The 22,875-nt window shown below is 43.8% G+C and overlaps 1 protein-coding gene across 7 annotated transcripts in view; it reads right to left on the bottom strand.

The window, feature by feature from the left end:
- Window positions 1-14,714, bottom strand: part of map7d1a (MAP7 domain containing 1a) — a 49,927-nt gene extending 35,213 nt beyond the window's left edge. For all 7 annotated transcript variants that reach the window (XM_028581278.1, XM_028581280.1, XM_028581279.1 and 4 more), the window contains exon 1: window positions 14,310-14,714. In XM_028581278.1, coding sequence (XP_028437079.1) covers window positions 14,310-14,379 — 70 coding nt within the window. In that variant the 5' untranslated portion in view covers window positions 14,380-14,714. The remainder of the gene's footprint in view (window positions 1-14,309) is intronic.
- Between the last annotated feature and the right edge of the window lie 8,161 nt (window positions 14,715-22,875).

Below are 22,875 nucleotides of genomic sequence, written 5' to 3'. Positions count from 1 at the left end.
AGCACTGCGCTCCCAGAATGCGGGGCTACTTATGGTTCCTAGAGTCTCTGGAAGTAGACTGGGGGCCAGGGCCTTCAGCTATCAGGCTCCAGTATTATGGAACCAGCTCCCAGTCGGGGTTCGAGAGGCAGACACCGTCACCACATTTAAGAGTAAACTGAAAACCCTCCTCTTTGATAAAGCTTATAGTTAGGGACGAGGAGTTGAAGCGTCCACCTAACCCGGCCCACTGCTTCTCCTCGTAGTCATCAGTTTTTTTCTATACTGTATAATTAATAATCGAGCGAGAGTAGAGGGAGGCAGGCCAGTACAGCCCGATCCGGTTGGGGGGAGTTCTAGCCCGACCAGGCACCTCTCTTTAACCTGCCTCTCTTAAGTTATGCTATTACAATTCTAGACTGCCGGGGAGGCTGTTCCTCCCTAAGACACACTGACACACATCTCTACTTGTTACTTTTGTATGCATCCTGTCCCAGAAATGCTTGTTACTAATCTAGCTCTGGGGAGTTTACTCCCCGGAGTCCTTATGTTTCTTCTTTCTCTGCATTTCCCGGCCGCATCCTGCTGCGTCCTGCTGCATCCGCAGCCTCCACCCGTGCTCTGCAGCGCCACGTTACATCCCGCAACGCCCTGCTGTGATGTTCATACGCACAGAGTAGTCAGGATCCGGTATAGGAGACTGCACTACTCAGTATGACACGATGTGCCCTGCTATGACATGAACTTCCACGATAACCTTCGAAGTCAATGTGACTTCTAATGTGACTGTTATCACCACTGTTCATCACGCCCCCAACCGGCCCGTCAGACACCGCCTACCAAGAGTCTGGGTCTGCTGAGGTTTCTTCCTAAAAGGGAGTTTTTTCTTGTTGCCACTGTCGCAATAGCCACTGCTAATGCTTGCTCTTGAGGGAATTACTGTAATTGTTGGGGTTTTGGAATTTATAGAGTGTGGTCTAGACCTACTCTATCTGTAAAGTGTCTCGAGATAACTTTTGTTATGATTTGATACTATAAATAAAATTGAATTGAATTGAACATGGAAAAACACTTTGGTGGAGCTTATTGTTGGAAGAAAAAGGGGGAAAAAATCCGAGCATTTGGTCAGCGTTTCAAAAGCTTGATAACATGTCCGGCATGTTGAAGGTTTTGATGTGCACCACCAAAGGGTTGTGGGGCAGCAGTGGCTCAGGTAAACAGCTGTGGTTCAGGTAAATGGGCATAATATCTTACTAATCTTGTGGTAATAAGTAAATCAATCTCTAGAACACCTAAAAGCAGTGATGTCATCATGGCATGGTTGCTTTGTTTTATTCTCCTATTGAATATCAAATAGGTATCCAACAGCTATGAGACCCTAAAGTGGGTCAGAGGCAGTTCAGGAATCTTCAGCATGCTGTGTGTGACCATTGGTTGAACACCACACCTTCCCCTTGCACCACGGCTCAGTTGGCCCCATAATGTCTCCCTATGGGGCCTCTCTAGCTGCAGGTGTCAAACAAAGCCTGAGGCACACAGCTGAGCCCATTTACATGCAAAAGTGATACAATGGAATAAGATATCTGTTAAAGTCAGCAGAAACAGTAAAGGAACCCCTGCCGAAGTGGGTGTATGCATGCATGCACGAGCACAGTGTGGGAGCAGAACGGCAGGTTGAGAAGCAGCAGGTAATTTGCACAGATTCAGTGCCATTTCCCAGTTTGAAGCAATTTCAAATGTTGATTTTAGAAAAATGCAGCACAGGCTCTGCGAAGCTCATTGTACTTTGACTCCCAAAGTGCAAGCACAAAAGGGATTTAGTACTTTACAGTTTGGCTGATGACATTATGAGTAAAGAGCCACGTTAAAAACTGGGACAACAACTGGTAATTCTGCCACACAAAATGTGATTTAGCAGAAATCCAATTTCACAGCATATTATTTTGTTAGAGCAGGTTATAAATACCCACACTGCTGCCCCAGTGCCACTTAAATAGACTTAGATAGTCACCTCCGAAGCTGATGGCCACAAGATCAATTCCAATTTAATTATTTTAATAACAACAGAGGATGAATATTTATATCCATGCAATAGGAATGCCATTAAAAATAACATAAGAAAGCAGAGCCACGAGAGGATAGGTCCTTGTGCCCACATTATAACGGAAGCTTTTTTTCTCCACACAGTTATAGGGCTATAGGATCTGTACTAAGCAGTAAGCACAGGGTTCAGACAATATACCACACTGCTATTTTTCAACCTGTTCATCAACGTTACAAGGGGACCTGTGAATCAGGGTAAGAAAAGCTTGTTTCTGCCACAGCACAGCAAAACACATGACTCACTGTATGACGGAATCAGCAAACTATGTCAGCACATTCTTAAGACAGTGTTTGCTCATTAACAGCTAAGGGAGGATACGTTCGGTTGAGACAAGCTGTAAAAAAGCAATATCATTGTGAAACTGCTCGATAAAAACACAAGCAGACATTTCCAGTGCAAAGTAAATACAAGCTTTAAAATGATAGTGATCAGTCATAATGAATACATCTACAACTCACAGCTGCTGCTTATTCCAAATGCAACATCCAGAGCACTGCCAAAGTCTCGCCAAGATACAGAGCAGAGTAAGAATATAGGGCAAGACATGGAATATTTATCAAGCTAAGAGCTTCACTCTTGAGCGCAACCTTCTCTGTCTCCTGCCAAACAAGAAGAGACTAGAGCTGAACGCACTCAGACCACCAACAGGGATTAATAAAAAGGTATTTAATACAACGATACAGAAACGTTGCATAATCTAAATAAGTCTAATCTTACAAAAAAAAAAAAAAAAAAAAAAAGCTTGGTAAACAAGGTTGAGCACATTGCCTCATTTCCATTTTTCATGACAAACAAAAGTAGAGGAAGCAGGACTGAGATCCAGAGTGTGAAATCAAAAGACTGGAAAGGGAAAGGGCGGCAACCCGTAACAAGAAAAGAGGAACTCTGGAAACACACAGAGAATGGATCTGCATCTCATTTGGGATGGGCCAGGGGACTAATGAACTACCTCATCTCTTACCCCCCTAAACCGTCGCCCCTTCACCCTGTTGTGTCCCTCCTGCACCGAATAGGGTGATGTAAGAGGGCAAGGGGGCCCAGACACACAGGAAGCGCAGTGTAAACAACAAGCACTGACCTCATGCCAAACCAGGCCCTGCCTGTGTGTGTTTAGAGACCAAAGTTTTCATTAGATGTGCTTACAACTGAGGACTACAATTTTAAAGGGGAAGTGAGATAAACATCACTAAATTCTGCACACAAACTGCAGTTGAATACCACCTGGCTTCTTTTAACTAGGGCTGCAATTAATGATCATTTGATTGTTGATTATTCTAATGATTACGTTTTAATTAAATCTTTTGGCGTCAAAACATTTTCAACTAAATGTCAATGATATGAAAAAGGAAAAGGCTGGAAATCCTCACATTTGAGAGGCTGGGACCAAATAAGTTTTGGTATTTTGTCCGATTAACAACTTTAACGTTAAACTTTTTATGTTTAATTGCTAATTAAAATCCTGGATTGATGTGGTTGATTGTCGTGATACAACTGAATCAAACACAGACTGCAACAAATAACTATTTTTTATTATAGATCCTTCGGTCTACTTATTTGCCATACTTAATTAATCAATAATTATTTAGACTATAAAATGCCAGGAAATAATTTTCCAGAGCTGAATATGGTATCTTCAAACCAGTCAACGATATTGGAGTAGAAAAAGAGGAAAAACCAAGGCACTCTTCTTTAAAATTATTAAAAAGCCTTTATTTTACTGGCTATTTCATAATAGAAAATCTAAAACGACATAGGGACGAGCAACCCACGCCTAGCGGCACAGACAGCCTTCTGCAGGGCTGCACACACCCCAAAGAGCGCCTTCAAACATTTGACTGAACTTCCTGAGCACCCTGGACTTTTTTTGTCTTTCAAAGATACCCGAGTCTCTGATATCTGAGAGAGACTGATGAACCCACTCATCAGGCAACAACTGATGTCTGTCTTATGTCAAAAGTGGTTCTGCATACCAACCAACAGAGTTGGACACTAAGACAGACACTTAAAAAGACTGCATTCCTTCACTGCATGCCGATCAGCCAGTGAATACTGATGTCTCTGTCAGTGACTGCACCAGCTTTCATCCCATCACCTGGCCCAGGCTGAGAACAATGCCTTGCATTTAGCTGCTGCTGCTCTCCCCTGCACCGGCGTATGTGCCGAAGCCACCGCGCTGATGAAAGGCTCCGCTTATTTGACCTCGCAGCAGCTCCCTGGGGGGACCCTGCATCTGCTGCCGCCACCAACATGCTCCAACATACAAGGGATGAGTAACCTAGACAGTCTGACCAGTGGTGGGGGAAAGAGTGTCAAAAACCGCCAAACTCAAGCCTTTCTCAATGACATCAGAGGATGAGGAGGGATGTCTGGCTGGGCCCCAAAAGCTGCCATTCATAAATGGAGGCAGTGTATCGGCATGCCAGCCAGTCGCTCCTGGCAACCGGCTCTATGTCTCTTTTGGGGGTTGGGAATTGACAGAGTGATCTAATTCTCAATGGCGGGGTTTTCTGGTCCCGTCACCATTAAGGACCAATTTTAGTCCGAATAGGGCTATGTAATCTGTATGTATATGTAAACCATTTAAGTTTAATCTTTTGCAATTTAGTTTGCCCCTCAAAATATGCCAAAAATGATCCTTCTCTGCGTCCCTGGGATAAATCAGTAGATACAGGTAATTTAACTGGTGACATGGTAGAAAGAGCTGTGCCTGTGTGTCTGTGTGTGTCCCTGTCTGAGGTAGCTCACAGAGCCGTTGTTTGTCGTTTTGTTCCAATATGGTTATTTTCATAAACATTACCTAAAGCAAAAATCAGGCCCAGGCAGTAATCTTGTGCCTCTTCAACATACAATTACACCCAACAGTTATCATTAACTGGATTTTTGTCTCCCCACACGAAAACCCAGAACTTTTTTTTTTTTTGCTGGCAACAAGGTCCAATCGTGGGTTTCATAATCTCAAGTAACAATGATGATGCCAAATGTTCACTCCCACACTCTCCGCCGCGAGGTTCAAATGCATCAACAAAACCATGAAACTGCAATGACCATAACATTTCCTAGAAAGTAGAGACAATAATAATTGACAAAAAACGGGTCAAACAATGGCTCCAACATACATGTGATACAACGGCCAGGGAATGTGTAGGGAGATCAAGATGTGCTTACAGTGCAAGGAGCATGTCCTTTAGCTGGTCTAATATTAGCTGATAGGTCTGGTGACTGGAACTCTCAGATGACCAGAGAGACCAGAGCAGCCAGTCTGGGATATTTTCAGATTTGTTGGAGGTGGAAGGAATAACCAACACAGTCCACATCAAGACTTCCCTCCCCTTGTCCTTCCTCTAGTGTCCCAGGGAGAAGGGCAGTACAGCTGACTGAAAAAACATTTAAGGCCATAACACTGCATCACCGGCCTTCTTCCTGTATGCCACAATCGAGCAGATGCCTTCCAAATAGCAAATGTGTAGATTTCATGGGATTCTCATGCTTTTAAAGAGAAGGGGATGCTTCTTTGGCATTCAGTCACTTTCTTACTACCCAGCTGCTGCAGCTGTGCAGCATCTTGGAACAAACTCAGGCCTAGATTCTAGCCTGTTTCTTTGTGTATTGTTGTCTTATACTGTAGTTTTATATTTCATGGTTTTAATGCATTATGTAAAGCACATTCAATTGTCTTTGTGCATTGAGTGTGCTAAATAAGCTTGTCTTGCCTTGCCTTGCCTTTCCATGGTCCAATAATTTGAAAAATCTCTGTGTCTTTCTGGTTTCATTCTATTATGGTGCAGGCAATGTGTTGGTCATAAATGCTGTCTGTGTTCATCTTTGAAGCAACCTGCCCATTTTAATTATTGCATTGTTCATTATTGGGAAATATGCTCACTTGCTTGCTTGCTGAGTTAGATGAGAAGCCAGATAGCTTAGCTTGGCATAAAGAGTGGAAACAGGCAGTAACAGCTAGCTTGGCTCTGTCTAAAGGGAACGGAATCTGCCAACCAGCACCTCTAAAGCTCACTAACACCTTGTATTTTATATCAGTATAAAAAAAAAAAGTGTCCCAAAATATCCCACTATTCTTGTAATCACATTTATGCAAGTTGAACTGGGTAGTTAATACATTTTGCACCAAACAATTCTCCTGTATACTACTTTTAACACACCTACAGGTTGCCTAATAATTCTGTGCTCTGCTTCCAGCTCTAAGTCATTTGGTTTAAAGTAATCATAGGTGGTCCTTGACAAGTCACAGCTCTTTGAATAATCAACTGTATTATATATCAAATGGTCTCATTACAAGGTAAAGACCAAAGGAGCTGAAGACAGGTCATACATCATAAATTCGTTAAGCCAGACACGTTCTTGCGGCAAAATGTGAAGTGTCTTTGGTCCATTTTTGAGGCTCATCTATCAAAACTGTAGCCCCCAGTCATTTTAAATGTGACTAATAACTCGCATAATGGGGCTATGGAAAGTGAGTGAATGACTATAGTCATCATCACAATGCACAAGGCATAGAAAAGATGAGCTTCCATCCATCCATCTTCGTCCGCTTATCCGGTGTTGGGTCGCGGGGGGAGCAGCTCCAGCAGGGGACCCCAAACTTCCCTTTCCCGAGCAACATTAACCAGCTCCGACTGGGGGATCCCGAGGCGTTCCCAGGCCAGGTTGGAGATATAATCCCTCCACCTAGTCCTGGGTCTTCCCCGAGGCCTCCTCCCAGCTGGACGTGCCTGGAACACCTCCCTAGGGAGGCGCCCAGGGGGCATCCTTACCAGATGCCCGAACCACCTCAACTGGCTCCTTTCGACGCAAAGGAGCAGCGGCTCTACTCCGAGCTCCTCACGGATGACTGAGCTTCTCACCCTATCTCTAAGGGAGACGCCAGCCACCCTCCTGAGGAAACCCATTTCAGCCGCTTGTACCCTGGATCTCGTTCTTTCGGTCATGACCCAGCCTTCATGACCATAGGTGAGGGTAGGAACGAAAACTGACCGGTAGATCGAGAGCTTTGCCTTCTGGCTAAGCTCTCTTTTCGTCACAACGGTGCGATAGATTGAATGCAATACCGCACCCGCTGCCGATTCTCCGACCAATCTCCCGCTCCATTGTCCCCTCACTCGCGAACAAAACCCCAAGGTACTTGAACTCCTTCACTTGGGGTAAGGACTCATTCCCTACCTGGAGAAGGCATTCCATCGGTTTCCTGCTGAGAACCATGGCCTCAGATTTAGAGGTGCTGATCCTCATCCCAACCGCTTCACACTCGGTTGCGAACCGATCCAGTGAGTGCTGAAGGTCGCAGGCCGATGATGCCATCAGGACCACATCATCTGCAAAGAGCAGCGATGAGATCCCCAGCCCACCAAACTGCAACCCCTCCCCACCCCGACTCGCCTCGATATCCTGTCCATAAATACTACAAACAGGATTGGTGACAAAGCGCAGCCCTGGCGGAGGCCAACCCTCACCTGAAAAGAGTCCGACTTACTACCGAGAACCCGGACACAGCTCTCGCTTTGGTTGTACAGAGATTGGATGGCCCTGAGAAGAGACCCCTCACCCCATACTCCCGCAGCACCTCCCACAGTATCTCCCGGGGGACCCGGTCATACGCCTTCTCCAAATCCACAAAACACATGTAGACCGGTTGGGCATACTCCCAGGCTCCCTCCAGGATCCTTGCGAGAGTGAAGAGCTGGTCCGTTGTTCCACGACCAGGACGGAATCCGCATTGTTCCTCCTCAACCCGAGGTTCGACTATTGGCCGAATCCTCCTTTCCAGCACCTTGGAGTAGACTTTACCAGGGAGGCTGAGAAGTGTGATACCCCTATAATTGGCACACACCCTCTGGTCCCCCTTTTTTAAAAAGGGGAACCACCACCCCAGTCTGCCACTCCTTTGGCACCGTCCCAGACTTCCACGCAATGTTGAAAAGGCGTGTCAACCAGGACAGCCCCTCCACACCCAGAGCCTTGAGCATTTCTGGACGGATCTCATCAATCCCGGGGCTTTGCCACTGTGTAGTTGTTTGACTACATCAGTGACTTCCGCCTGGGAAATCGGCGACAATCCCCCATTATCCTCCAGCTCTGCCTCTAACATAGAGGGCGTATTAGTCGGATTCAGGAGTTCCTCAAAGTGCTCCTTCCACCGCCCTATTACCTCCTCAGTTGAGGTCAACAGTGTCCCATCCTTACTGTACACAGCTTGGATGGTTCCCCGCTTTCCCCCTGAGGTGGCGAACAGTTTTCCAGAAGCACTTTGGTGCCGACCAAAAGTCCTTCTCCATGTCTTCTCCAAACTTCTCCCACACCCGCTGCTTTGCCTCTTTCACGGCAGAGGCTGCAGCCCTTCGGCCCCTTCGGTACCCTGCAACTGCCTCCGAGTCCTCCGGGATAACATATCCCGAAAAAGACTCCTTCTTCAGTCGGACGGCTTCCCTGACCACCGTTGTCCACCACGGTGTTCGTGGGTTACCGCCCCTTGAGGCACCTAAGACCCTAAGACCACAGCTCCTCGCTGCAGCTTCAGCAATGGAAACTTTGAACATTGTCCACTGGGTTCAATGCCCCAGCCTCCACAGGGATGCACGAAAAGCTCCGCCGGAGGTGTGAGTTGAAAGTCTGTTGGACAGGGTCCTCCTCCAGACGTTCCCAATTTACCCGCACTACACGTTTGGGCTTACCAGGTCTGTCCAGAGTCTTCCCCACCCTCTGACCCAACTCACCACCAGATGGTGATCGGTTGACAGCTCTGCCCCTCTCTTCACCCGAGTGTCCAAAACATACGGCCTCAGATCAGATGAAACGATTATGAAATCGATCATTGACCTTCGGCCTAGGGTGCTCTGGTACCAGGTACACTTATGAGCATCCCTATGTTCGAACATGGTGTTCGTTATAGACAATCCATGACTAGCACAGAAGTCCAACAACAAACAACCACTCTGGTTTAGATCAGGAGGCCGTTCCTCCCAATCACGCCTCTCAGGTGTCTCCATCATTGCCCACGGTGCGTTGAAGTCCCCCAGCAGAACAATGGAGTCCCCCACTGGAGCCCCATGCAGGACTCCAGTCAAGGTCTCCAAGAAGGCCGAATACTCCGAACTCCTGTTTGGTGCATATGCACAAACAACAGTCAGAGTTTTCCCCCACAACCCGCAGGCGTGGGGAGGCGACCCTCTCGTCCACCGGGTAACTCCAACACAGCGGGCGCCAGCCGGGGCTTGTGAGTATCCCCACACCCGCCCGGCGCCTCACACCCTGGGCAACTCCAGAGAAGAAAAGAGTCCAACCCCTATCCAGGAGTATGGTTCCAGAACCGAGACTGTGCGTGAGGTAAGCCCCACCAGATCTAACCGTAGCGCCCACCTCCCGCACCAGTTCCGGCTCCTTCCCCACAGAGAGGTGACGTTCCACGTCCCCAGAGCCAGCGTCTGCTGCCCGGGTCTGGTCCGTCGAGGCCCCTGACCTTCACTGCCACCCATGTGGCATCGCACCCGACCCCAACGGTTCCTCCCACAGGTGGTGGGCCCATGGAATGGAGAGGGAGTTGCCACGTAGCTTGTTCGGGCTGTGCCCGGCCGGGCTCCGTGGCAAACCCGGCCACCAGGCGCTCGCCGACGAGCCCACCGTCTGGGCCTGGCTCCAGACGGGGGCCCCGGGCTTCCTCCGGGCAGGGTCACTCCATCCGGGCAGGGTCACTTCATCTCAAAGATGAGCTTGTAGCAGTTAATTGTCAATTATCACCATTTGTAATGTTATTATTTACAAGGCAAGATTATTTTTTGGGCTTTTTTCATACCCAGGCCACTGCGGTAAGGACTGAGCCTTATATGGGATGCACACTCAACCAGGTGAGCTACCAGGGCACCCCACAGGGCAAGACCATATAGGGGTTAGGAGGTCCACAATTGAAAGTCCTCACACATTATTTCAAAAGGTTTTGTCTGTCATCAACGTTCACAAAAACAAACATGAACTGCACATATTGACCGCTCTCAGTAGCCATTTCCTGAGAGAATACTGCAGCGGCTAAGAGTCTGCACACTGCTGGTTAATGGGAAGGCTTTCTACATCAGTTGCCTTTTGAGAGTGCTGGGTTAAAGACCTACCTCTATTACCTCATGAGAGGTCAGTGTCTGGGCGCTGTGATTTACACCATCTGGGTGCTACAGAGTGGACCGACACTGACGTGATGCCTCCTCTATGTGGGGAGTTGAAATCTGGATAAAGCAGTTCAATCAAGGTTTTTTTCCACCTTTTTTACATTACAGCGTGTCTCACCTTGTGCGTTTGTGTTCACTTTAAAGCTTTAGTCTTCTCTCATTTGGATTTTCTCATTTCTTGGGACCGGACTATCTGGCACTAACTGGAAAGTATGATCCTGCCGTGATTTTTATACACAGACACTAACATGTACATACAAAAAGCTTGCAAATACATGGATAATCCATTAAGAGAGAATGGCCCACCTTAAGTATTTAAGACAGTGATGTGATTTCTTGGCTCCGTAATATGCAGTTTAAGTGCCAACTTCCAGCTTGAAACTGAAAGGGTTTACATCCATACTGGGTGGCCAGTATAGAAATTGCAGTCATAACACTGTCATGCTGGGCTGTTCAAAATGCAGGGACTATATCTGTAAAACAAAAAAAAACAAAAACTACAAAAACACTCTTCAAACTAATATGATGTGAACACCTCAAGCACCCTAAAGCTGTAACTCAGCTCTTCACCCCAGTAAGTGTTTCATTTTAAATCTAATAAGCTGGAGTGCAGAGGAGCCAAAACAACTGCAAATGTCTCACTGTCTAAAAACTGCATCAAAAGCAGACCTCAACGCCACAGTACTGGCATGACTTCAGTCGGTTCTTTGTGACTCAGATGTTTCTGTTTTTTTCCCTTCTCTCTCCAAACTTCATTGGGACAGGGCTGTGTCCCTTCTATAAAATGTGCAGAATGTGGGCTGTCAACATATCTGAACATGGGAAGCCCCCAGTCTCCTACATCAACACCAACAACACTGCCTGAGGTAACTTCAGAGGAATAATCAATGAATCTATGCACCCCAAAAAAAAGGTTCTATCTTGTTAAAAGAGTTCGGTAAAGAATTATGATAATCAGTTTGCTACTTTAATCCTTTTAGCCATACATGCCTGAAAAATGCCATTTGATTGACAAAGTAATCAGTGATTGCAGCCATATACACTAAATTAAATAAATTGTAGCCCACACATAGGTTGGTCCCCTTTGTGTGCACCACCCAGTAATATAAATGAGATTAAAAACAGCAGGATAAATGTAATGGGTGCCAATACTTTCTCCCTCTGAAATAGAAAAATTCAATATTTAAATTCAATGCATAAATGACTTCAGCTTCAAATTTCCTAGCCCAAAGAACAGCATGTTGCTTGACCTATACAATAAAACTATAGAGTTACACTAGTGTGCAACATTATTGCACTCCCAAAAATACCTGGATGCAAATTACTCTGCTCATAATCACAAAAGATTCAATCATGACTTGTATAGTTCTACACGATGAAAGACTTATCTTTAGTTGATACATTTCAAACATAAGTGGTTTCATACGTGGCTAACCTGTCCAAGTCAAATATATCTCCAGCAAAACGTGTCATTATAACACACACTCGCCACTGCATTGCTCACAACTAATCCTGAGCAAAAACAATGTTGGTTAGTGCTATTATCAGGCTCCATTATTAGGCAGTGAATCTAGAAGGGCACATGGGACGCTGCCCACTGTTAATTTACAAAGACACTAAAGCAGCCCTCTCCCCAAAAATGGGGAGGCTCTCGCACGTAGCCCCCTGATTACATAACATCTCCTGCGGCTGAAGATGTGTAGCTGACTGATCCTGTTCATTACAGTACAGGCTTGACAGCCAAAGCTGGTGGATTGTCCCATATTACACAATAGACAAGGACTACACTATGATCTGTTTCCCTGTCAGCCTGCTGATACTATCTATCCTTAATATGGCTGTGGTGAAGCAGCTTGTCGTTTTTGCTTAAAACAAAGTTTGCATAATGACTCATAACTATTTAAAATATCACCTCAGTCTCTTCTACACTATGCAATCTACATCCTGCTCCTCCTGTAAGAAGTTTAGAAGAATGAGCATTGTAATTACCATAAGGTGTTTCTGTGAATAAACTAGAAAAGGAAAATCTTAAAAAAAGGAAAATAAAAGTTTAAATTCATCTCAGTTGGTCACAGCTTAGCTGTTCAGGTACGGTGGTTAGAGAGGACGACCAAAAAGAGCCGGCTGTCATGGAGAGCACAGAGAGAAGAAAGCCTGCATAAAGAAAAGAGGGATTAGAAGATCTTCTCCATAAATCCTGACAGCAGATTTTCACAATGCTGGGCCAGGCTTTCAACAGCTCCAGTCCAAAGGCTAGTTGTCAAGCGGGACAAATCAAGTGAGATTTCTTTAGTGCCTGTATTTCAAGAAAAGGAGAAGACTTTCCCAATTGCCCTACTGCTTCCAGGTGTTGTTTACATATCTTGATCACAGCTGTTTTACATGGGCACAACACATTCTTGAGAGCCGATGTGGCAAGAAAACATGTCTTTTATCAATTTTTTTTTTAAATTGATGAACATACTCTTCCTTCCTCTTTGTGAGAGAGCGGTATCATAAAAGGTAAACATCTTCCTTTAGAGCAAGATTATGAGATTGATTCAGAACTTGAAGAAAAACACATGATCACAGAGTGAGCTGGAGGCAAATGTCGCACTTTGAGCTGGAGTAATGCACAAGGAGTGTTGGAGCTCTGATGACCACAATGACAGTCTGGCTGACATACTGTACACATCACATGAAGCAAGAGGCCTGATGTCAGGACTTCTGCCATGACTCATATCACATATGATGACAGCCCCTTCCAACTCTATGGTCATACATACATTAGGTTATTGAGAACATGGCTGTTTAAAGACACTCCAGTCTACTGGTCAAGATTCCCACAAACAGGGTGGAGCGCATCTCTCCCCCTGCTTGATGCAGAGCCAAAACAAGCCAACCTCCCTCCATGAAGCCCCCTGTCAGCAGGAAGGAAGTTTTCTGTTGTCAGAAGGAGGTCACATTGTGTGTCCCCTTCTATTTCCAGAAGCAGGCAACATGTCAACACACAATGCTTTGGCATGGAGATTCAAACTTTGAACCAATGCTGGGTGGCTTGCAAGAACAACGTCAACATTGGCAGGTTTCCAACATGGGGTATTCAATTTTGTCTCAATTGGAGACATTTGTTATAACTGAGTGGAGAAGTCATGACCTGAGTGGCCTTGAACTGCACGATCACAGGATCACATATTTGAAATTGCACTGTATAAAGCAGTAACTAAGCTGGATATGGCTGGAGTGTGAGGGAAACTACTTATCCTGCACTTTGGCCGGCTGAGGCTCTCATTTAAATTGTTGATTTGATTTCAAGAGTTCGTGATGCATCTCTGCAGCATGACTGCACCTGTGCATACAACAACTATTCACTGCATTTGGAAAACATCCTCTAGTAGAGCAGCAGCAAAGATGAGATAGGAAGGGATCCCAGACTGCTTATGACTGCATCATGTTAGTAGTGAGCTAAACATAACATACGGAGGGGGATGGGGTGGTAGGCTACTAGTCAGATTACCTCATCTAGCGCAAATTGTGTTGTTATAACCCTGATAGCTGAGCTCTGTGCGAATGAAAAAGCAACATATTATTTTAAGAGACAGCCATGGCAACCTATCTTTTAGGAGACATCCATCAGCAGTCAGCTAGTGACCATACCGGTGTTTTGTTTTCATCATCAAAAGGGTCTGCAAATTGGTAAATCATCTTTTACTGTCCCTTCAGATTAAAACCGGGTTTGAGGGTTTAGGTGTTAATCTTGCGGACAACAACGAGGTTGCGTTAGCTTTATGAATCGTGGACTGTCTGCATCCGCACCTCTTAATGGATTATCCATTATTCATCAGACAAATTCATTCCCGACCACGCTCTCTATTGCTTTACCTTAACTGCAACTGTGTTTCTCAACCACTATAAATGAGCAAGGCATCTATAAAGTTAACACTAGCAAGACAGCGTTTTAAATTATTTTTGTTACAACGTGACAAAGGAAATTAATGACAAAGCACTCGAGCATTATTTTTTTTTTTTAAACAAGACAGATTCAACTCTAAAGTAGACTTAACTACAGAATAAAGACTTACATGTTGCTGCTGGCAGAGTATTTTCCTCCATTTCGTCGGCAATACCCTCGCTTTCTGTTCTTTTGTTCATTCAAACATGCGAGTTTGGGCTCTTCCTTTCACACCGGCAGTCCTCTCATTCCTCAGGCAGAATAAAGGGGGGAAACTTGGTGGAGTCACTCCAGTTGCACCCTATGTCCTGAACGAAAAGGGCAGGAAACCCTCCTGAAAGCGTCGGGACAGACCAGAGCAACAAACGAAAAACCCCACTAAACACCAGCCAGTACCTGCCTGTCGATGGAGGCACCGGTGGCTGCGACTTCTCCTCAGGGAAGTTACATAAAGAGGTATCGCAGGGAATTTGGGAGGAGGAGTGAGAGAAGTTTCTCACTCTCCAACACACCACAGCTGATGTTCTGCTCTTGCTTATGGTCCCTCACGCGTTCTCCGCTCGGACTGTACCATTACCAAGAGGGGGGTGCGGCAGATACCTATAGTAGCCTATGTGTCCTAACACTTGTTAGATTAAACATAATGGAAGACAGATACAGGAACGCATACATCTTAAAACGCTTATATTATAATCATATGGCAGACTGTATTGATATTTAAGCTAATGTCTTTATGTATAGAAAACAGCTGCCCCCCTCTATTTTGATTGGGTTTATCCATCCACAAAACTACAATGCTCTCAGAGCCAGTTCATAGTTCACGCTCAATAGAATTCTTGCCTTGGAAAGCATGCCTGTGCTTTAACCAGCATGCTTGCTATATTTTCTCTCTTTCACTCTTTAACATCAGATTAAATTCCAGTATGAGTACAGATTAGTAGGTCTATCTATCAATATGACAAACTATTGTATTTAAATAACATGAGACAATGTAACCTTTCATTGCAGTCAACAATATACATAGCCTAAGTATACCAGTATTTCACTTATTTTTGTTGGGGGAATAATACTGTAAAATGTCATTTACTGTACAATTTATTGCACAACTCCTCTGCCATTTTTAGTATTTCAAATCCGTAATATTGATCCAACTGCACATCCAACTCTAACCACATGTGCGCTACAAAAACAGCATAAAAAGGAAAAGGAGAGGTCCACACACTTATTTTTGCAACATGGTTCAACCTTTAAGGTATTCTGAATCAGGTTGCAGGTTTTGCATCAACAACTTTGGGTGCATGTTATATTCAGTACAGATGACACAAACCAAAAAAAAAATAATCTTTGGAGACACTTTAATAAGGACCCTTCTGGGTCATTTTCTAAGAAACCCAAGGTTTTCCTGCTTCTACAAAAATTATATGAAAGTTTAAAATTGGATGCATTGCATCAAGAGAAGAAGAAGAAGAAGAAGAATGTACTAAAGGCACCCCTACTACATGCATACTTGCATTTCAAAGGTGTATGTCAACATGCTTTCACATTAAGTGAGGGTAGCTTTTTCACTGTCTGAAACTCAAACATATAGTAAATGATTTGCACATCATGCATGTCATTTTAGTGTAAAGAGAACACTAGACTTTCCTGTCAGCCAGGTTTTTGTTTCGGATGATGGGGGTTTGATGAGTAAAACAAGTTACTCCACCCAAGATAGAGCTGCTGTAGAGTCATATATTTATGCTGCTTTTTAAATCAGAGACAACACAACCCAGTTCAAACAGAAAATGTAAAAATGATCTTTGTTACATAACCATTTTAAATACTGCAGATTGGCTTCTTGTCTACCACCTGTGGATCTCTCGGAGCATCTGCCAAGGTGGGGGCTGGGCCAGGGGCTGATAGGCACACTTAAGAGGGTACACCCCGTCAAAAAAGACCACAGTGGGGCTCTTTTGTGCAGCTGTTCGTCGTGTTCCCCAAAACCCCCAAGAGCCACCTGTCACTGCAACTGGAAAATGGGGGATGTTGAAGGAGGTGGGGGTTGGGCGTGCTGTGGTTTTACAGAATTAAAGCCGAATGAGTGACTGTTTAATGTGTCAATGTCTCAAAGTCTACTTGTACTGGTCATCACATTCTTCCTAATTGTCCTTGATGAATTCACACCATGACTCAAATAAATGCTTTTGTCAAAGATCCCAGTCCCCCTAAAGTTATTATAGTCTGTTAGATCTGTCTGTAATTGAGTCACAGATAAGTATGGCATTTCATTAACTGAAAAAAAGAGCAATTAAGAGTTAATTTCCAATCCTTTCAAGTCAAGGAAAGGTTGAAGGAGAGAGCAGGAAGCGTCTTTGTGCTAAGATCAATGACTTCACACCTCATCCAAAATTTAAGAATACACAAATGTTTTGTTTATTTACAGGAAATAGACATACTTCTTTCTTACACCACCATTGCCTATAGTTTCCCAAAGCCTCATGCTTAGACCGATTATTGAGCCTTTATTAAAACTCTTTCATGTCATATTACAAACTCAGCTAATGCAACAATTCAACCATTCCTGTCATAAAAGGGACATAACAGAAGAAATTGGAATATTTTGGACAAATGAGTAAATATTTTTTGGTATTGTATTGCTGGTGAAAGTAAACCAAATGCATCAGAAGTCATGGACATTAACTCTACTTTTCAAGTGCTCTGCAGATGCATGTTTTTAGATCTTTTGGGCTGCCTCTTAAGCCAACATATTGAAAACCCTCCAATTCTTTCATCCTTTCATTGTCATCTCTATACCCAGCGCTTGAGCCAACACATGCAACACGAACACCTGTGCACACAAAAAAGTATTTTGAATCAACAGCATTATATTATATATTATAGCGTCATATTAATGTTAGGGACATTGCCGTCTCATATTATTACAGCAACGACTCGAGACATACTGAGTATTATGCTAAGTGTTAAGCTTTTTTGAGAAATAAGAGTACAACAAGCTCTTAAAAACAGATAAACTAATTGGATGAGGCACATACAAATCCATTTACTTTCTGCAAAATACTGATTGAAATTAAAAGCAACATTCATTTTCAAAGAAAAATGTCAACATGGTTTCTTTATTTTATATCTGAGCAGTCGTACTGATCTACCACGGGATATACATTTTAATTTATAAACTTTAATATTAAAATTAATTGAGAGTGGATATGACAAATACCAAACTGGGCACATTTTCTAACGTAAAATATTTTCAACAAAAAAAACTACATCTGTAATTAAAATGGGTTTCTGAGTTTTATAATATTTTATATCTTACCAGAAGAAAAGGTAGCCTTGCCTTTTTTGGAGATGTGACAGTGTTACAAATAAACTACTGCTATTCGACCTTACACACTAGACAGTGTAGCCCAGGTGCCTGAGCCAGCAGTCTGATAGGTAAATTAAAGGGCTCAGGATAAAAGCATACCTCAAAGTCAGGAGGCGTGTGTCCATTTATCACACATCACTGTACCGTGCTGTGCTAATGAGCCATTCAAAGGAAGGTGGATGCAAATAGGGAAAAATAATGCAGTTGCCCTTTATCTGCATTTTAGATGTGCTGAAATGTTGCATGTCTTTTTAAAGTTCTGCAAACCAAAACAGTACATGGTGAACATACACATAAGTGCATTCTAGCATCTTTATCTGTCTTTCTACTTTCATATCCCTCTCTGTATTGCCTTGAATAAATGGCAAGTTCTGTAAGCAACCTGTGAACCTGTGTCATCTCCATTTGTGAACTACTTGTGTGACCTCACTGCACACAGGAAGTGGAGGAAGCCCTCCTCCTCTATCCATCCTTCAATGCTCAAGAAAGGACTTGATTTTGGGGCTGCAGCTGCAGTCCTCACTTAAAACACACACACACACACACACACACACACACACACACACACACACACACACACACACACACACACACACACACACACACACACACACACACACACACACACACACACACACACACACACACACACACACACACACACACACACACACACACACCTTATTAAACTTCCACTGATCGCCGTAAGCAGTTCATGCCTTGAAAAAAGGCAGTTAACAGAGAACACTGGGAATAAGAGTTAACACAAATCATTGCTACTAAGAGGATGTGATTGCATCAGTAAATACACATCCTGAATACAAGAGGAACCAACTAGAGAGATAAGAGAGCAAAGGAAAAAATCTCAAAGGAAGAGGGAGTTTAGATCCAGTAACAGACTCCATGGAGCAACTGACTGCAAAGAACTGAGAGCTGCCGATGAAGGCTTATCTGTGTAAAGATAGTATTCTGAAGGCTCTCTTTCTTTGCACCTCTTGTGAGAAACCGCACTACACTATCCTGCAACTAAATGCTAACATGCTCACAATAAGAATGCTGACAAGATGAGGTAATGACTGTTATGTTAACCATCCTAGTTTAGTTTAAAGTTATTGCAACACATGAAAGGCTATACCAAAAGGCAACCTCATGGCGGCACAACAGAAAGTCAGGGGAAGTCAGTAGGCTCCATCCTCTGAGGACCTCAAAGGTTGGACAAAATTCCATGACAATCCATCCAATAGTTAGAATAAAAGCCTACGTATTGTAAGAAAGCAGTTACGGAGCCCCTGAAAGTTCACAGTGGAACTGTTTTTCTGATATTCTTCTCTAAGTTTTGCATTTCTCAAATCCATAGAGAAAGGCCTACGTGACTTAACAATGCGTTCTTTGCTCATGTTAATAGGAGAAGTAAAGAGTAGCAACGGCACATATCCATATTGAATCATAGATTCAACCAAATGCAGCCGTTTAACTATATCCACAGTCACAACTTCACCCACAACAGCCAGAAAGTGGCTGCAATTGTGTTCACAGCCAGTGGCTATATAATGTCGGAGCTTGGCTTTACGGAAGAAGAAGTTTCGGAAAAAAATCTGACCATGACCCTTCAGGGGCACCATAAATATTTGCTCATTTTAGAAAGTACTCAAAAAAGCACCCAAGACTTATCGCTGTCCCATCACCTACAACATTTTTTTTGTATAAGAACGAGCTCCTATCATTTCATTCCAAGGAACATGGTCACAACCAGCACCGCTAGTGAGTCTAGAGGTCAGCTATACTGTGAATGGCAAGGGTAACCCTCGGCCTGGTAATGAAACAACAATAGCAGGAATGTTCACAATGTCCCCAGAGAACATAGACCCATCCTATGTTATAGACTACTGAATACACTAGCTCTGCCTTTAGCAAATGATAGCACTGAAGCAGGAAGGGTGGCATAGCATCAAGGAAGGGTGGATACGAGGCTAACAATGAGGCGTTTGCTGCTAAAATATGTTTGTTTGCACTTGCTTAATCTTTTCTAGCTAAGATATTTAACAAAGACAGTTTTTGCACATAAAACATTTCAGTCACGTCGTCGCTTACGTTTACAGTTGCTGGTTCAGTTTGCTGTCAAGGCTTCAGAAAGCACCACAACAGTGTCTCGACTCAGGAGGGTCAAAGGTCACCTGCACCTGCAGGGGGCTGTAGATTCAGATAATTTATGATCATGTTGTCTTTTGTTTCCTGTACTGTGACTTAATCAGACATGTCATACTGGAAAAAATGTGTGTAAGCACAGACAGAAAGGTAGGGAGAGATAGTGTGGGAGTGTTCCCTGTTTCTTTGTGTTTCTCTCTGGGGTGCTGGGAGAAAAAACAGCACTGTTTAGTCGGAATAATACAAATTTAGGCTGCTTCTCATTGTGGACTGGAAATTTGACTTGAGTTGGGAGGTCTTGATTTATTTGAGAGCCTTGTAATTTGCATGTTCTATTGTAGATTGAGCGCTGAATGTTGAGACTTGCAGCTTCATTGTATCAAGGCCGAACTAAAGCCGCTTTCCGACCGCTTTCAGTTCCTAGAACATAACGTTCCTAGAACCCTTTTTTTCTCCTGTTCCGACTGGACCAATTTGGGGATTATTAAGTTCCTCTGGCCACAGTTCCTGTAACTCTTTCAGCTCCTACTTCAGGGCAGGGTCGTTTCTCTTTTCCCTGTTCCGCATAGTGGTGGTTAGATGGCTGTGATAATAATAACAAAAGGTCAGTTCCTATGGCCACTTGGCCAGTGTGAATGCAAATGAAAAAAACGGTTTTGGGGGAGAGTAGTTAGTAGAACTGTTTAGAAGTGGACTTTTCCTATAACTACGTTTTTGTAACTACTTGGTCGGAAAGAGGCTTTAAGCTAGAATTCAATTTGAAGTCCTGGGCTTGAATCTTACAAAGTATCTCTCATCCCACTTCTGTCTCTCCTTGTTGGATCTATCAAAATACTTCAGTCAAAAAAAAAGGGGTACTCCAGCAGTTGTGTACTGCACCGCCAAAATACTGGTTGACGCAGAGACAGATTAAAAAAATAATAGTCAAAACTGAAACGGCAGTTGTTAGGATATCCTGACTTTTAATCCTTAGTATGCTCCAGCCCCCAAAACACTGGATCCTATGTTTTTCCATAATGCAACCATAATGACATCATCAGGGTTCCTTTTCAAACTTTGAAGAGCTCCCACCAGAGGAGGAGGTTATACAATTGTTTTCGTAGTACTACCAGTGACACGTACACTGACCCATATGTGTAAAAACGGTGGAGTTCCCCTTTGAAAGAAACACCAGTGTCAATAGTGTTTTTTTAATTAGTGCAATTAAAAAATGAGTGGAGAAAAAGTGGAGTGTTCTAAATCACTCCTTTGATTTTTTTTTTTTTTTCCTGAAATTTCCAGAAATTCTGGCATCGGGTACAGGACATATAATCTTCTATCTAAGGCCCCGTCCACACGTACCAAAACAATCTTTTTTTTTACCCGTCTTCCCTGGATTCGTTTCAAGAATAGTTGCGTCCAAACGAATCCACTTGTTAATGACTCAATACGCTACTTCATAGTCCAGGCCTGTAGGTAGCGCTGTTTCTGCTACAGAAATTCACCTAAAAACGGAGAAGAAGAGCATAGTCACTTCCACTTCCCATCATAACATGACTAGCTAGATTATAATTTTCTCTTAATACGTCCGTGGACTATAATAACTTTCACCACTGCTCATTTTATAAAGGCCGCCGCAAGAAAATGTCTTTGTTTACGTTGTATAATGTGCTGTTGGATTGCTTTTTATTTTGCATGATTGCAGCGCGCTAGCAGCGAGCTAGCAGCGAGCTCTAACATTGGCAGTCAAACAAACATCAATGATCCATGAATGATGTCTTTTTAATAATCTATATGTTTTTCTTGCAGTAGCCTTTCTACAATAAGCCGTGGTAAAAGTTACTATAATCCATTCAAGGAGTTGATAAGCAGACAGATTAGCTAGCTAGTTGATAAGTTATCTACTTCCACTTTATAAACAGATAGCCATAGCAGCTAACGTTAAGGTTACGTCAATGGTTACTTCGCTGCTGAAGAGGTCAGCTACTTTAGCGATGTTTAACGTTGGCTACATAACGTTAGCAATATATCTTGTGTAGAATCCAGAGGGAAGGGTCAGGGAGCAGAGACACAGTATTTAGATGAAGTGAGCTGGTTTGACCACGGAGATGGGACATGCTCGCTTAGCTTCACTGCAGTTGTGTGCGTCAGCGGCCGTGGGAGAGGGTGTAAAAGAGGGGTGTGGCGAGGACATTATCGATACGGATCCGTATTCACCATCCATACGAAGCCAAACAAGAGCCGTTTTTGGATTTTTTCACCCTGAGACCTGGTTTCAAAAAAGTGCGTTTTCAGGCAGTGTATCTGCAGGATTCGTCTGGACGGTCGGCCCAAACGATGCAAAACATGTGCGTTTGCACAAAAAAACGTTTCCGTGTGGACGGCCCCTAAGGGACCTCACAAATCCAAAACTGCCAACTAAACAGCAGCAAGCATTTGTCCAAGGTCAACCAATGAATAACATAACTCAGTCTTTGTTCGTGGATTTGTCAAGTCTATTTTTAATGTAAACTACTTTAAACTGTTCTCCATATGGCATACAACACAGAAGTTAATTAACACAGCCCACCACTGCTCATAAACGCCTCATGCACTGATCTTCCTTGAACAGTTTTTCCTGGCCTCTCTAACAACAGGTGGCTTTACCAGGGGCTTATTTCACCATCTTCCATGAGGAATGTGATTCCGCAGCAGTATGTCTCAAACAGCAGAGAGCCTGGCAGACCATGACGTAATGGCCTAAAACGTGCTATCAGTTAGAAGCAGGGCCAAAACACGTGGAGTTGGCTCCTCTCTCCGCTCACCCCTGGGGCCCCTCTTTATTCTCCTTTTCCTCGTCTCTCTCTCTCTCCCTCACCCCCAGCCCTTCCACCTCCCTTCTGCTCTACCGCACTCTCTGTTTATGAGTGCATGAATCGCTCCATTTCACTATACCCAACTCCCAGCCCACTACCAATCCCACAACTGCTTCAATAATAGAAGTCCCCCCTCCCTGTGCTTTAATTTCCATGACAACCCACAATGAGGAGAGAGAGAGAGAGAGAGAGAGAGAGAGAGAGAGAGAGAAAAGAGATGGAGGAAAATAGCAGAGGCAGAAAAAAAAACTTGAATGAGAGGGTGGGAGTGCCTTTCCTTGACCCCTGGTTCCATTTGCAAGGAGGGAAACTTACACTACAACAGCCTGAGTTTCAGTGAGGTTAAACTGGCC

The sequence above is a fragment of the Perca flavescens genome, chromosome 6 (assembly GCF_004354835.1).
Source record: "Perca flavescens isolate YP-PL-M2 chromosome 6, PFLA_1.0, whole genome shotgun sequence".
Classification (NCBI taxonomy): Eukaryota; Metazoa; Chordata; class Actinopteri; order Perciformes; family Percidae; genus Perca; species Perca flavescens.
This window is presented reverse-complemented; position numbering and strand designations above follow the sequence as displayed.